This window comes from Rhinolophus hipposideros (assembly GCF_964194185.1).
Source record: "Rhinolophus hipposideros genome assembly, chromosome: 8".
Classification (NCBI taxonomy): Eukaryota; Metazoa; Chordata; class Mammalia; order Chiroptera; family Rhinolophidae; genus Rhinolophus; species Rhinolophus hipposideros.
The window spans coordinates 83583975-83598994 of NC_138054.1; the positions used below are offsets into that span (position 1 = coordinate 83583975).

The 15020-nt window shown below is 50.8% G+C and overlaps 1 protein-coding gene across 2 annotated transcripts in view; it reads right to left on the reverse strand.

Annotated features, from left to right (window-relative positions):
* IGSF21 (immunoglobin superfamily member 21) overlaps positions 1-15020 on the reverse strand; it is a 238229-nt gene that overhangs the window by 23652 nt on the left and 199557 nt on the right. For both annotated transcript variants that reach the window (XM_081057819.1, XM_081057820.1), the window contains exon 4: positions 11688-11806. In XM_081057819.1, coding sequence (XP_080913945.1) covers positions 11688-11806 — 119 coding nt within the window. The remainder of the gene's footprint in view (positions 1-11687; positions 11807-15020) is intronic.

A 15020-nucleotide genomic window follows, 5' to 3' on the forward strand; every position in this document is an offset into this window, starting at 1 on the left:
CACCTGTAACCTCGGCCTCATGCCTGCTCCTTAAATCACTGGGCCTGAGGCACCGCAGTTTCCACGGCTACATATCACTTGTAATTAAGGGTCCTGTCCCAGGGAGGGGAAGTTTACCTTCTGCCAGAGACACTAAATCCAGCTCCCAGTGGTGGAGAGAATAAAGCATTGCACTGACCTAACAGTCGTCGAGATTTAATGACGGCACCTGCAGGCCTGCATTGGTGAGGCCCGGAGGCTGGAGCCTGGAGCGGTGGGTAGGGAGTGGAAGAGGCAACCCTGAACAAGCGGTGAGCCATGGTCTGTGAGACACGGAAGGTCCAGGGAGCTGGTGAGAGCCTTGGGGAGCTATGGCCACCTGCTTAGACAATTCCAGGGAGCAGATGGGTCTGTATAGCTCGGCTCAGGACGGGCCATTCTGTGACAGGCTGTAGAGAGGCTCCTTAGCCAGGTGGTCTGGGTTTAAAACAAGCTGTACCACTCATTCTCTGTGTAACTTTGGGCAAGTTACTTAACCTCTCTGGGCCTCGTTTTTCTCATGTCTTAAAATGGGAATAATAAAAGTACATACCTGCTAGAGGTGTAAGGGTTAAATGAATTAATATATTTGAAAAGCTTGGACCAATGTTTGGCACCCTGTAACTGCAAAATTCACCGTTATTATAGGATATCCTGGCTGTCCCATAGTAAAATGAATCTCTCTCCGTCCTTCCCCATAGCTGGCACATGGTAGGTGCTGATAAATATTGGTTGAATCAAGGACTTGTAAGTGTGAGGAATGAATGAGCAAATGGTCTATTTCCCTCAGAGAAGGGCTGATGCTGTCGGCTCTATGGCCCCAGGGCCAAGATGCTCAGAACAGTACATGCTGCTTGACTCAGCTGTCTGCTCCTTCCGGCTGCAATCATGAGCCAGAGAAGTTCCAAATCATGCCCAGAGTGTGGATGTGCTTTGGATTCCTTGTCTCTACCCTCAGCTCAGGGCCTTAGGTCCTACGGAAGGAAAGTGGCAATAAAAGAACATTCGGGTTCATACTCTGGGCTTCTCTTTATTAGCAGACTCAGTTTTCTCTTCTGTTAAATGGGGTCACTGGTCTTGCTGACTTCCCAGACGGCTGCTGGTACAGCCCAAATGTTCCAAGCTGCTTGTTGAGAGGAGTCCTGGTCTCTGGTCCAGGCCCATCTGGCTGCCATTTTGCCCACACTCAGAGAGGAACCATGTCCCTCCATCTTCCTGGCAACTTCGTGTTGTGGGAGAATTGGGGGTCTCAGGCTCCCAGCAGACTTGAGCTCAAATCCCAGCCCGCTCACTGCTGTGGGATGTCGGGCATGTTCCCTGACCTCTCAGGGCAGTGTGAAGTTTGCCCACTGTCAGTGAGGCAGCACAGGGCCTTCTGGGAGTGGGTAGACTAGAGGGAGGAATCGTGTTCTAGTGGAATGTGCTGGGCCTGTTGCTGCATACACAGTGGGCTGCAGTCAAGGGCAATTCTCCTTTGCAGGGCCGTATTCAGAGAGGGAGGAATGGAGGATTCTAGAAGCCTGTCCAGGAGGCGGTCAGTAGGCTCGGGCCTTTGGGGCTGAAGCTGGGAAGTGACCGTCCTTTGTAGATGACCCAGTTAGCTCCAAAGTGCTCTTCTGAGCCCTAGACCCATCTGTCTGGCCTCTCTCTGAACTGGCTCTCAGCTGGTGACCTTAGCTAGCTGGGGGCCTATGGGTAGGGAGTGGGCAGAGAGGGCATCCTTTATGCAGGTCCCTGGCCAGGTTCAGGCACTTAAGGTGGCAGTATCCAGCCTCTGAAGATGTTCTTATGTCCATCTTGGAAGACCCTGGCCATTCTGGCCTCAGTCCTCTGGGCTGCAGCCCCTCGGGCAGCCAAGTCCAGCCAGCTGTTTCACGTCCCCGCTACCCGCCTCAGGAGCTCTGACTGGCAGGGAGGAGGCCTGCAGAGGTCCTTAGGTCTGTAGCCCTGGCCTCTCCACCCAATGGCCCATGTTCTGTAGTCATCATCTGCTGAGTGAGATCACGTGGTTTCATTACCTTCTCAGGGACCATCTCCATCCAGTGCCAGGTCCTGCCATGTCCCCCACATCTGCTCCCATCTTTCCAATTGGTCCCCATGTCCTGTGCCTTCTGTCTGGAAGCATCTGGCATGTCCAGCTTGTACTGCCTGAGCCCTGGGCCGGCTCCTATCTCTCTCCCCTCCTTACTGCCCGCTCTGCCCTCAGAACCTGCCAGCAGAACCAGGCTGAGCCCTCGTCCTGCATAACATCTTACTGACTCCTCCCACAGCCCTATCAAGTAGGACCCTTCATTACCCCCAGTTTCCACATGAGGAAACAGGCTTAGAGAGGGAAAGTCACAGCAGGACTGTGGAGGAGGTAGGGTTGGCCTCAGGGCTGCTGGCTCTGTTCTTTCCTGATCTCCTCGACCAGGGCCCAGGGTGGGAGGCTGTCACTGCCTGGCTTAGAGAGCTCCTGCTGGGCTGGCTGATGTTCCTTCCTGCAGTTCTGACTCTCTTCCTGGGCCCCACTGGCATTGACAGGGTGAAGGTTAGGGAAAAATGGGTGAGAAGTAAGAATAAGTACTCTTTTCATGACCTTACTGTGAGTTTGGAACACAGGCCTATACATCTCATGCCCCAACATGGGAGATCCTACAGTGACTCCCATTTAGCAGATGAGAACACTGAGGCCTAAGGAGCTTAAACAACCTGCCAGTGTAGCATAGTAGTTAGGCCTGGGGGCTCTAGAGCCTGCGAATCCCAGTTCTCTCTATACTGGAGTTGTGCCCTCACGCCAAATTTTAACCTCTCCGTTTTCACTCTTGTAAATTGGGAAGGTAACTACAAACCCTACCTTAGAGGGCTGTTAGGACAATTAAATGTGTCGACAGGTGCAAAACAGAACTGTGCCTGGTGGATACTAAATGTTCAATAAACATTTGCTGCTTTTATTACTAGTAGTTGCAAACCGGGCTTAAAATTCATGGCTGAATGCAAGGCTCATACCTTTTAACCACTCCTCAACTCTCTAAGGAAGTAAAAGCTATTTCTAGCCAACCTACTTGGATAGAGGGATAATTCTTCAACTGGGGACAACCCAGCCCGCTTCTGTTTCCAGTAAGGAAGACCTCGGACACTTGCTGTCATCATTCAGAGTGGCGGGGAAGGGAGATGGGGGAGGGGAGAGAACTTGGAGGTGGGGCCTGCCCAGATGTTTGCTTGGGGAACCAGAGCACCCAGGGCTAGTCCTCAGGCCCCGGGGCTTCTGAGGTGGGAGGTGGAGGTTTTGGTTTGCCCCTCTGTCCCTCAGCGCCCCGGGACTCCTCTGCAGCTCTGGCCTGCATCCCAACACGCCCACGCCTCCTGACAGCACAGCAGCACGTGTAATCCCTGGAGCCTGTGGCCACCACAGTCGCCTGGGGCCAGTTCATGTAATTAGTTCAAGCCAGCAGGAGGCTCACACGCTCAGGCTCCACGGCAGGGGAACTAGGCTGATCATTTCTCACGCAGCAGGTGTCCTCAGCTCTGGAGAGGGCTGCATGGTGGCGCTGAAGTTCCGCTCACAGCTGCTCTGCCTGCGGACCCCCAAGGATTCTCAGAGTAGTGTCTCCCTCCATGGACCTTACCTGCCCCCTGGACGGCCACGTACACCTGCAGTGAGCTGGTTCTGCCTGGGAGACTCCCATCCCCCAACAGCTGTCCTGCGCTCAGGCAGGCTCCTTGAAAGGGGGTTCTGCATCCTTCAGAGAGGCAGACTGTGTTTCCTGTTTTGCCCAAGCCTGCGAGAGCATCAGCAGGCCTTTGAGGGGTGCTGGGTCTGTCCCCAGCCCTCAGAGCGCCCCTTCCCACTGTGAGCCGTAGACATTTCTCCTTCCCAAATCAAAAGAGGTCTTCGACCCTCCAATTATTGGTTCTGGGATTGTGCTCCTTTTTCTAGAGAGGAGCACTGAGCTGGGAGTCCAGAGACTCGAGTTCGAGAGTCTGGTCTTTGAAGGCAGAGCTCTAGATTTCTAGAAATCTTAGGTTCTGGCCTGGCCTCGTGGATGTGGGCTCAGCCTCCATAATGCCTGCAGTCTCTTCCTCTGGGAGCACTCACTAGCCCCAGGGTGAGTTTCTTGTAAAGGGAAAGCTGGAGGAACTGGCCATAGAAGGACTTCTGTGAACTCATTGCTAAAAGGCACACAGCAGGGGAGTGACAGAGCCAGACTGGAGATGGCCAGATGGCTTTAAAAAGCACCAGAGGTGCATAAAAACATATAGATCGAGGGAATAGATAGAGTCCAGAAATACACCCTTATGTTTACAGTCAACTGATTCTTAACAAGGATGCCAAGACAATTCAGTAGGTAAAGAAGAGTCTGTCTAAAAAATGGTCCTGGAACAACTGGATATCCACATGCAAATAATGGAGGTCGCCCTCCCTCATACCATGTACAAAAATGGACTAAAAATAGATTGTAAACCTAAATGTAAGAATAAAGACTCTTAGAAGAAAAACATAGGCGTAAACCATGACCTTGAGTTATGCAAAGCCTCCTTAGATATGACACTTAAAACACAAGCAACGAAAGAAAAAAATGGATAAACTGTACCTCATCAAAATGAAAAGCTTTTTTTCTTTTAAAGGACACCATCAAGAAAGTGAAATGATAACTTAAAAATGGGAGAAATGTATGCAAATTACATATCTGACAAGGCCCTTGTATCTGGAATAAGAAACTCTTACGACTCCGTGATAAAAAGATAAAAAGATAAGTAACCTGGTTGAAAATGAGCAAAGGATCTGAAGACATTTCTCCGAAGAAAATACACAATGGCCAATAAGCCCATGAAAAGACACGCAACATCATTAGCCTTTAGAGAAGTGCAAATCAAAATACCACTTCACAAGAGAATTGAAACTGTATGTTGACACAAAAACTTGTACCTGAATGTGTATAGTAACATTATTCACAATAGGCAGAAAGTGGAAACAACCTAAGCATCCATCAATTGGTGACTGGATAAACAAAATGTCATCTATCATACAATGGAATATTATCCAGCCTTAAAAAAGGAGGAAATTCCGACACATACTACAACATGAGGTGCACCTTGAGGGGAAAGAAGTCACACAAGTCACAAAAGAGCACATATTGTATAATGCCGTTTATAGGAACTGTCCAGGCAAAGCCATAGAGGTAGAAAGTAGTAGATGAGTATTTGCCTGAGACGGGGTCAGGAGGTATGGGATGGCGAGTCATTGCTAACAGGTACAGGGTTTCTTTTGGAGTAATGAAAATGTTGTAAAATTGCTTGCACGAGTAAAAATGGCTGCACATCTCTGAATATACTAAATATGCGAAAAACCACTGAGTGGTATACTCTAAATGATTGGATTATGTTATGTGAATTATAGCTCAATAAAACCATTTATAAACAAAACAAAAAAAAAAACAAAACAAGGAGGAAAAAGCACCAGATGCACTTAATAAAAATTCAGTAAAACATACTGAAAAAAATCAAAACAAAAAGACAAATTATGCAAGGCTCATTAACAACTGTTCTCCAGCGTGGGAGTCGTGTCCCCTGACCCAAGGTTTGGGAAGCATATGGTATGGTTTGGGGTCATTGTGGCTTCAGGTTCAAAAATTCTACCTTCCTCTTCCATCCCCACTTAGATGCTTCCGGAAGAGAGATAGGGATTCTGACATAGAACATTTTATTCATGCTTATCGATGCTTTGGAACTCCCCGTCGAGCAGAGCAGTTAGGTAAGATGCATTTGTCCCTGCTTTACCACGAGCTGGCTGGGTGGCCTGGCAAGTGACATAACCTCTCAGTGACTTCATCCGTCAAAGGAAAATGGTAGTATCCACCTAACAGAGTCTCTATGATTGTTCCATCAGCTAATGAATGACTGGCTTAGCACAGTGCCTGGCATATTAGTAAATGCTCAATGAAGGGTGACCCGTGTGGTTGGGGACAGGGAGTGTCAGCTTCAGAGTTAGACAGTGAATCCTGCTCTGCTACCTCCTGGCTCAGTTACTGTAGTGAATTGAGTTGTGTCCCCCTAAAATTACATGTTCAAGTCCTAGCCCCCCCACCCCCCGTGCCTATGAACGTGACCTTATTTGGAAATTGGGTCTTTGCAGATATAACTCACTTAAGATAGCATCGTACTGAGTTAGGGTGGGCCTAATCCAATGTCTGATGCCCTTGTAAGTAGAGAGAAATTTGGACACACCGACACAGGCCCACAGAGGGAGGACGCCATGGGAGGGTGGAACCAGAGATGGGAGTGACGCATTTATAAGCTAAGGACTGCCGGCCACCACCAGAAGCTGGAAGAAGCAAGGAAGGAGTCTTCCTCGGAGCCTTCAGAGGGAGCCTAGCTCTGCTGACACCTTGATTTCGGACTTCTAGACTCCAGAACTGTGAGGCAAGACGTGTCTGTGGCTTAAAGCCCCCCAGCTCGTTCAGCCCTGGAGACTGAACACAGTTATCAAGCCTCAGTTTCTGCATCTCTACATGAGCTATCTCAAAGCTCTGAATGGACTGAAGTTCCCCAAGGCACAGATTGGCCTTCTTTTCCACTGTTTCCTCAGCATCTGGAACTGTGCTTGGCTTGAGACGAGGGTGAAGTTGTCATGGAATCAGATGCGTGAAGGCATGGCGTCTAATTGGCTTAGGCTCCCCCTTCTTTGAGTGTCACCTTGGAGAGACCCTTCTGACCACCCTGTTTAAAATAGCCTCGCTTCCCTCTGGTGGTCCCTGCCTCTGCTTTGCCTGGCCACCTCTGACACACCACCAGTTCCAGCTCTCTTGTCCATGTCTCCAGCCCTCCCTGCACTGTAAGTTCCACGAGGGCCGGGAATTTGGTCAGTCTCATCGCTGAGACTGAATTCCAGTGCATACAACCACGCCTGGAATGTGCTAGGTGCTCAGTAAATATTTGTTAAATAAATGAACAGACGAAGAATGAATGAATGAATGAATGAATGAATGAATGAGATTTAGAATGCTTGTGTGTAGGGGCATCCAAATCACCTTCTAACGTACTTTAATAGAAAAGACATTCTGACGTTGTCTTTGCTAGAAAAGAAGTTCAATAACGGACTGACCGTACATGTCACAAATTGACACTGACCTGGGTTTGGACTCAGGTCTGTTGGACTCCAAATCCAGTGCTCCTTTCAAAGTGAGTAGTGAGGGCCCTGACTACTAGAGGATGGGAGAAGCACCCACGGGGACTGGGGTACAGGAATGGAGAAGTGGGGGACCCGGACGTGTTCTTTGTCCTCCTAGCCTCCTACAGGCCCCCAAAGGGAGAACAGTCCCACCTGACCATCTGAGTTTTGGAGAGCCAGGTGCTCCGTGTGAGGTCTCAGTCTTACCGAGGTCCCCCCTCTGTCCACTCGGCACCGCCCTTCCCACCATGCTTCCTGACGTTTGTGTTACTAACAGCCTATGTGTCAGATGTAGCAGTGCTTCCCTTGGGAGTTCAGAGCGGCTGTTACGAGCATCCGCTGTGGTCTGGGGCAGACCTGGTGGGACCCCAGCTCTGTCACTCACGTGGCAGAACCCCTTAACCTCTCGGAGCCTCCATTCCTTCATCTGTAAAATGGGGATGACAATGCCTGCCTCGGAGGGTCACATGATTAACCATGGGTTGACACTCAGCACTCAGTGCCGGGCACACAGCCTGTGTGTGATGGAGAGTGGCCTTGATTATTAGGGGGTTGGAAGAACCCCCTCGGTGGTGGCCGTGCTGTACGGCGAGGGTGGCAGAGAATCCCTGTGCTTTGGTCTTTTGGTGGAACCAAAAGAGCAGTGTCTTTGGCTTGTACAGGGTGGGGTGTCTGGGCCTCACAACATTTAATTGATTGTAACATCGTCCTCGGAACATGCTTTCCCGCATAACCTGCACCCCCAAGAAGAGACTTTGCAATGCTTCCGTGACTGTGTATAATGCGTTCCCGGGGCCCAGCATGCAACTTTCAAATTGGCTTACAATTTATCTGCAGCTCGTGGAAAAACATTTTAATGACTGTGTGCGGCACGAACCCTCCGTGTCACCCACGGGGCTCCCAAATGCCTCTCCCCACCACATCGCGAGGATGATATAGGCGTGAAATTACAGCAGCTCTCGCATTTTGATCTCCACCCGGAGGCCTCTGGAAACAGCGCATTAGAATGTGCTGGATGCGGAATTGGTGATGGCAGACGGGGGTGCCCTGCTCTCCGGCAGACCTGCTCAGTGCTTGTCATACACATGGGTCCCTGGGTCTTGCTCAGCTTCCCGGCTCCCCCTCTCCCCACTGTCCTGGAAAGCTTCGCTTTGATCCCCAAATTGGACAGCAACCATCTTGCTCACTGTTATCTGCCACGGTGTTTAGGGTCCCTTCTGGCACAAAGGGGACCCCAGCTTTCAATGACCTCCAGTCGTTTGGAGGGAGGGTCTTTGTGTGTGCGTGCCTGATGAGAAAGGATGTATGCAATGTCACAGACAGGCAAAATAGTGAATAGATTTTAATTGCTGGAACATGTCTTGACATATATTTAAAGGAGAAAGTCATGGAGCTGGGGTGGGGTGGGGTGGGGGGCACAATTTTTAACCTTTCTAATGGTTTTTAGCTGACGTGATTACTGTTTGTTGATACTCTAAGAAATACTATTTATTGAGCATTCAGAATGTGCCTGAGCTCAGAACATTCTGTTCTGTGGATTAGCTCCTGTAATCCTCCTGACTCTGGCCAAGTCACTTCCTCCTCTGAGCCTGGGTCTACGCAATGGGCCGAGTATAGTTCCTGCGTCACAGCTGATGTGGCTGCTGGATTATGAGAGATACTATATGGGAAACTCTCTCATACCCAACCCCAGTGTCTCTCCCAGCCCTCTCCTCACCATTCTGGACCTTGGTGAGCCCCGGAAGCCATGCTGCCCGGGGACCGGGACAGCCACGGTGCTGTGGGGCCCAGAGTAAATCCTTTCCTCTCCCTGAGCCTCAGTGTCCTCATCTGTGAATTGGGGATAATAGCGCTCCTGCCCCTGAGGGGCTCTTGTGAGGATCAGGTGAAATGCTTGATTGAAAGCACTTTAGAACTGGCATAAATCAGGGAAGTGGGGGGTGTTGCTGTCATTATCAAAGTTGCCATCCAGCCTGGCTCCTCTCCTAGGTTCCTGGTGCCAGGACAGGCAGACCTGCAGGAGGAAGCCAGGAGGATGGGTAGGCACGGGCCGGCTGCCCTGCCACTCCCAGAAACAGGGCAGAACTGGGCCCCTTTCCAGGGAGCCAGGGTGCACAAAGCTGCAAACATTCATTTCTCAGAATGGCTTAAAGATCACTGGCGTCATGAATCATGGCTGAGACTTCATGCAGGGGCTGAAATCCGGGGCACGAGGCAGCCACAGCCATGCCCTAGGGCAGGCAGGCCCGAGATGCGATAATGAAGATGGTGAAGTCTGACCCACTGAACCTTTCGGCTGCCTCGTGCTGGGCTGGGTGTTTGGTAAACCCTATCTAATTTAAACCTTACCATCACCCCAGGAGTTGGGCATCCTTTACAGATGGGGAAACTGAGGCCCAGGGAGGCTAATGATTTGGAATTCGGATCCGAACCTGTGTGTCCTCAACTTGTAGGCTGAAGGCATGGGGGCATTCTCCTGTGTTTGTGGGTAAAGTGAGGTGAGAGAGGGAGAAATTCGTTGTATGTGGATAAGAGTATGGGGATAGATGTTGGTATATGTATTGTTATAGATAAATACTAAAATACAGAATTAGTTTGTTTGAATACATGGAGGTTTAGACCAGTTTCCTGAAAGTGTGGTTCCAACACGGAGCTGCCTGATCATCATAGCAAGATTTTTGTGATCCTGGCTGTGTGACCTTAGGCAAGTTGGTTGCTTTCTCTGTGCCTCCCTATCTGCGCCTGCAAAATGGGAATGGTAACACTAGTACCAACTCTCAGATTGGTGGTGAGGATGAAATGACGTAACCTGGAAAGCACTTAGCCCAGCAGCCTCCGAGGGGCCTTCCCTGAGTCCTCTCCCTAAACTAGCCACCACCAACTGCAGTCGCTCCTTATGCCATTACCTTCTGATTTTCTTCCCGGTGTTTATCACCACCCACAATCATCTCACTTATTCATCCATGCACGTGTGTCCTGCTTGTCTCGTGCACTGGACGCAAACTCCCCAAGGACAAAGAGGACGTCCTGTGGAAGGTATGTGTCCATTACCTGGCACATAGTAGGTGCTCAATAGACATCTGATGAACAAGTGATTGTGTACATATCCCTCCTCGGGCTGGAAGCCCCTTGATGCTGCCAACGAACTTGGCTCAGCGCCGGCACTGAGCATGTTCCTTGTCCATGTTTTATAGGAGCCGATCGGTGAGCGGGCCACGGCAAGAGGGGAGGGTTTCCTGGTACTGCCACCTCACCCATGGCCCATCCCCGAGGAAGCCAACACATGCCATATACCGGATGCTTCTGCTATAGGAATCAATGTCCCTTTGGAGGTCTGGCCTTTGGAGGTTTTCAATTTCCCCAGAAAGAGCGGCTTTCAACTGGGCCTTTATGCTTTCATTGATTGCCCAGTACACAAGCTTTGTTTCCCTGATAAATAACATTTGATAAGAAAATCAGAGAGCACTGGAGCCTGGAGTTGAGGCCAAGTCCCTTAGAATTCTGGCAGCAGAATCCACGAGTGTGCCTGACAAGAACGTCGGCATTGAAGCGGCTTTGGAGGCCACTGGAAGCAAGGCCCTTGTTTTTGCAAATGGAGAAACTAAGGCTGGGGTAGGGGCACAGGCAGCCAGAGACAAACATAAGCATTATTGTCCCATTTTGCAGATGTAAAAATGGAGGCACGGGCACAGGGTCAGAACCCAGGAGTCTTGACATCCAGCCCAGCTCGCTTTCTAACTCATCACTTGAAGCTCACTGTCTCAAACAAGGTCTTGAGAGGTCCAGGGAGGGACCATGTAGCCGGGTTAGAATAATTGCCTCTGTGGCAGGTGAGCGTCACCGCTGAGATGTTGTCTCAGGCCCTCTGCAGGGAGGCTCCTGGAGGGTCCCCCCTCCTCCCGTGGAGTACCCACCCACCCCCACTGCACTTTCCCTCCTGGTTTCTATGAATGTGTCGCTGGTTTCAGCCTGGGCAAGGTGTCCACACAGCTGCTCCCACACAGGACACCTCCCTCCCTATGTCCTCACCGGGTCACAGAGCCTGGAACTAGGTGGTCCATGAATAATCCACTATTCACCCCACCCCCATCTTACAGAAGGGGAAACTGAGGTCCAAAGACTGTGACAGCCTGCTGCCCGTGGGAAGGTCTCTCTACTCCTTCAGCTCCTCCTTCGTTCCAATCGATGTGTCGGAGCCCCTCCAGAGTGCCTGGTCCATGAGGACTCAAGGATGAGGTGCAGCCCTGTCTTCATGGGGTCAGTCTCAGTGCAGGTAGGAGAAGGGGGTCCTGAGAGGAAATCCTCAGGTGTCAAGTCCACACTTGTCACACCTCGACATGGCCGGCCTCCCCACCCCTGGAGGGCAAAGGTGGGAAAGACGGGGTCCTCTGCCAGTGCCACAGGCACTTCGGCAGGTGGTTCCCAGGACAGCCCCTCTGTGCATGTGTGCACGCATGTACACACACGTGCGCACGCACAGCTCCTCACTGTGATGCTGGGGCCGGAGCCATGCACTCACCCATCACGTTGAGGAAGATGTTGCCTGAGGCCAGGACCACCTTCTCTCGCGTGGCGCGGTCATAGATGCCCACGTGGCACTCGTAGGGACCGTTGTCGGAAACGCGGACCTCAGGCAGCCTGGGGGAGGCAGAGGAGCAGCGTGAGGGCATGTGATATGGGGCTGGAAGGCGCGGCACTCCAGGAAACCACCCCCAAAGCCCACTGCTCAGCCTTCGCTCAGCTAACACTCCTGGATCGTCCACAGGGCCGTGCGTGGTGCCGGGATGAGGGGCCACATTTATGGAATACCGACTGTATGCCAGGTCCTGTGCTCGACACTTCAGAAGGCTGCCCTCCACATAGGGACCACTATTCCCATTTCATAAACATGGAAACTGAGGCTCTAGAGGGAGTGTAATTGCCCTCCCCCCTTCATATGGCTAATAAGAGTCAGGATGGGGATTTGAATGCTGCCCTGCTGTCACTTTATGCCCAGCCCTGGGGACTTGAGAAGGAACACAGTAAAATTCTTGTGTCCAAGGAGCCCCCGTCCCAGTGGACAAGGAAGCAGGGAAGCTGATCATCGCTCCAAATCACGTGGGAGAAGAGGAGCTTATCCGAGCACAGAGCGGGAGCAGCTGGTTCTACCTGCGGTAATCAGGAGGTCCTCTCAGAGGAGGTGACCCATGAGGATGGGAGAGCCCCCTCAAACCTTCTGCTGGACGTTTCCTCTAAAAGGCCAGAGAGTAAATATTTTATGCTTTGTTGCTTTCACAGTCTCTGTCACAACGACTCAGCTCTGTCCTTGTAGAGCAAAAGCAGCCACAGACAAGGCGAAAGCAAACCAGTGTGGCTGTGTTCCAGGAAAATTGTATTATAACTATTGAACTTTGAATTTCATATATTTTCTTGTGCCATGAAATCTTCTTCTGTTTTCATTTCTTAACAATCATTTTTTTTTTAATGTGAAAAACATTCTTAGTTCACAAGCTGTTAAAAAAATAGGCTGGATTGGGCCCACGGGCTGGCGTTTGACGATGCATGTTCTAGATCCTTCTGAGGGGTCTATAGAGTCAGACCATGCTAAAAATGAGTTGGTATGTTGTTGTCTCTCCCTATGGAAAAGTGCCTACAGGGTAGCTCTTTCCTCGCTCCTGTATTGAAGAGCCCTCACGTGGTGTCAGAGAGCGTCAAGTTCCAATTCTGCCCCTGCTGTTGGTACGTTATGGGACCTTGTGCAAGTCATGCCATCTCTCTCTCTGAGCCCCCATTTTCGGATCTAAAATATGGGGCTGCTACTTCCCAGGACTGCAGGCAGGATCGATGAGGGTGTCACTGTGAGACATCTGTGGGCATGAAAGTGGCATGAAGTGGACGAGGCACCATCACCTATTGAGGGCATGCCTGGTGAATGGGCGCTGGGCATGCTGAATGGGAAGAGCCTTGATCTGGAGGAACAAACGCCAAGTTGCTGCTGGTTCAGGGAAATCTGTGTGTCCTCCAGCAAGTTCCAACCTTCTCTGGACCTAATCGTGCAGCCAAAGGGGAACCTATTCTGGCCACAACTCTGAGGAAGTGGGGTCACTGTGTTTGGGTTAGAAGTTCTCATGCTGTGGCAGAAAACGGGGGTGAAGCTCCGACTTACGGAACCCCTAGTAAATGCCAAGTGGGGTGCCCTACCCATCAAACGGGCCCAACACTCCTATCAGAGGGATCCTGTGGGGCAGGAGGGGGTGGTGACTAAGAGCACAGGCTCTGGGTGTGGGTCCCAACCCTGCTGCCTTCCGAAGGAGAACCCTTCAGCCCAATTCTTTATTCCCATCCCCCCCAGACACATTTGCTCAGCGAAGCCTCTCTCTTCCATCTGTTTCTGCTGAGCAATCTAACCTCAGATTTACGCCTTTCTTCTTTCATGTTCGCTGTCCCCCCATCTTTGTCTTCCAGCTCCCATTTCCTTATGACTCACTGTCCCCCACCATTCTCCCCCTCACCACTGCCACACCAGGGCCCTCAGCCTCTCTTTCCATTGCCCAGTGTCTCCTTCGGTGGAGCCAGCCCCTCTAAGCTTCCCCCCTTCCCTCTCAGCGCTCAGCACACATTAGCATAAACAAATACCTTCATTTACATAGAATGCACAGAGGTTGACATCTGGTCTACTGACTGTCAGGAAAGACTTCAGGAACGGGAGCTTTTCATCAGGGAAACTGTGTGGGGAAGATGTGCCTCTCTCAGAAGAGCACAGTGACAGTGGGAACAGCAGGGAAGCATCTCCCTCCAGGAACTATTTTCTCTGGAACTCAGTTGGACTGAAAATATAGTCTCTCTGCTGGGCACTGCTGCTGAGTGATAGTCACCCTGAGCGACATGTTTAGGTGACACTCACAGGTGTCAGGTAGAGAGGTTACCTGTTGAAGTGACTAGTGTAGGAGACAGGTGTGCAGGTGACATGCTCAGGAGACAGCTTTGTAAAGAAACAGGCTCAGGGAACATGGGTAGCTGGCAGCTACCCAGGTGATGCAATAAGATAATAATGACACGGTTGACACGTAGGTGGAAATGTTCGGGTGGCCGCCACATAGGTGAGATGCGCAGATGTGCTTATGTGATAGGCGACACAGGTGACACATTTAGGTAATTGCTACACTGATGACACACTCAGGTGACAGTAACATAAGCAATATGTTTAGGTGACACGTGTAGTGACACAACACAGGTGGTAAAGAAGACAGCTCAGGGGACACCTGGATTGGTGGTTTCTGAAGAAGGCAGCTTTTCATGTAGGACGATTTCTACGGCTTCAGATGTTCCTTCTACTGGTTTTCCTCGCTCTGCAAATAGTCCTGCCCCCACCATCGGTCCAAGTCCTACCCCTGATTTCTCTACTCCCCACATACAGTCAGTGACCGCCTCCTAAATATATCCTGAACCCTCCACTTCCCGCCATCTTCTCAGCCACCACCTTTTCTCACCTGGAACATGGAGGCAGACAGTTCACTGGTTTTCTGCCCCTTCTCCTCTCTCTCCTGATCCAGTCTCAAGGGGAACCTGGATTTCTTTAAATGTAAATGGCATTACTGGTACACCCTATCTAAAGCCCTTCCAAGGCTTGTCTCTACTCTTCAGATAAAGACCAGAATCCTTATCTCGGCCCACAATGCCCAGCCCCGTTGGTTCCTGCCACATCTCCAGCCATATTCCAACCTTCCCCTTCTTCCAGCTAAAGGGCAGTTTTCCCATTCTTCTCGTGTGCCAGGTTCCTTTCTCTGAAATAAGCTTTTTATTTTGGAATCATTTTCGATTTACGGAGAAGTTGCAGAGAATAGAGAATTCCTATACATCCTCACCCAGTGTC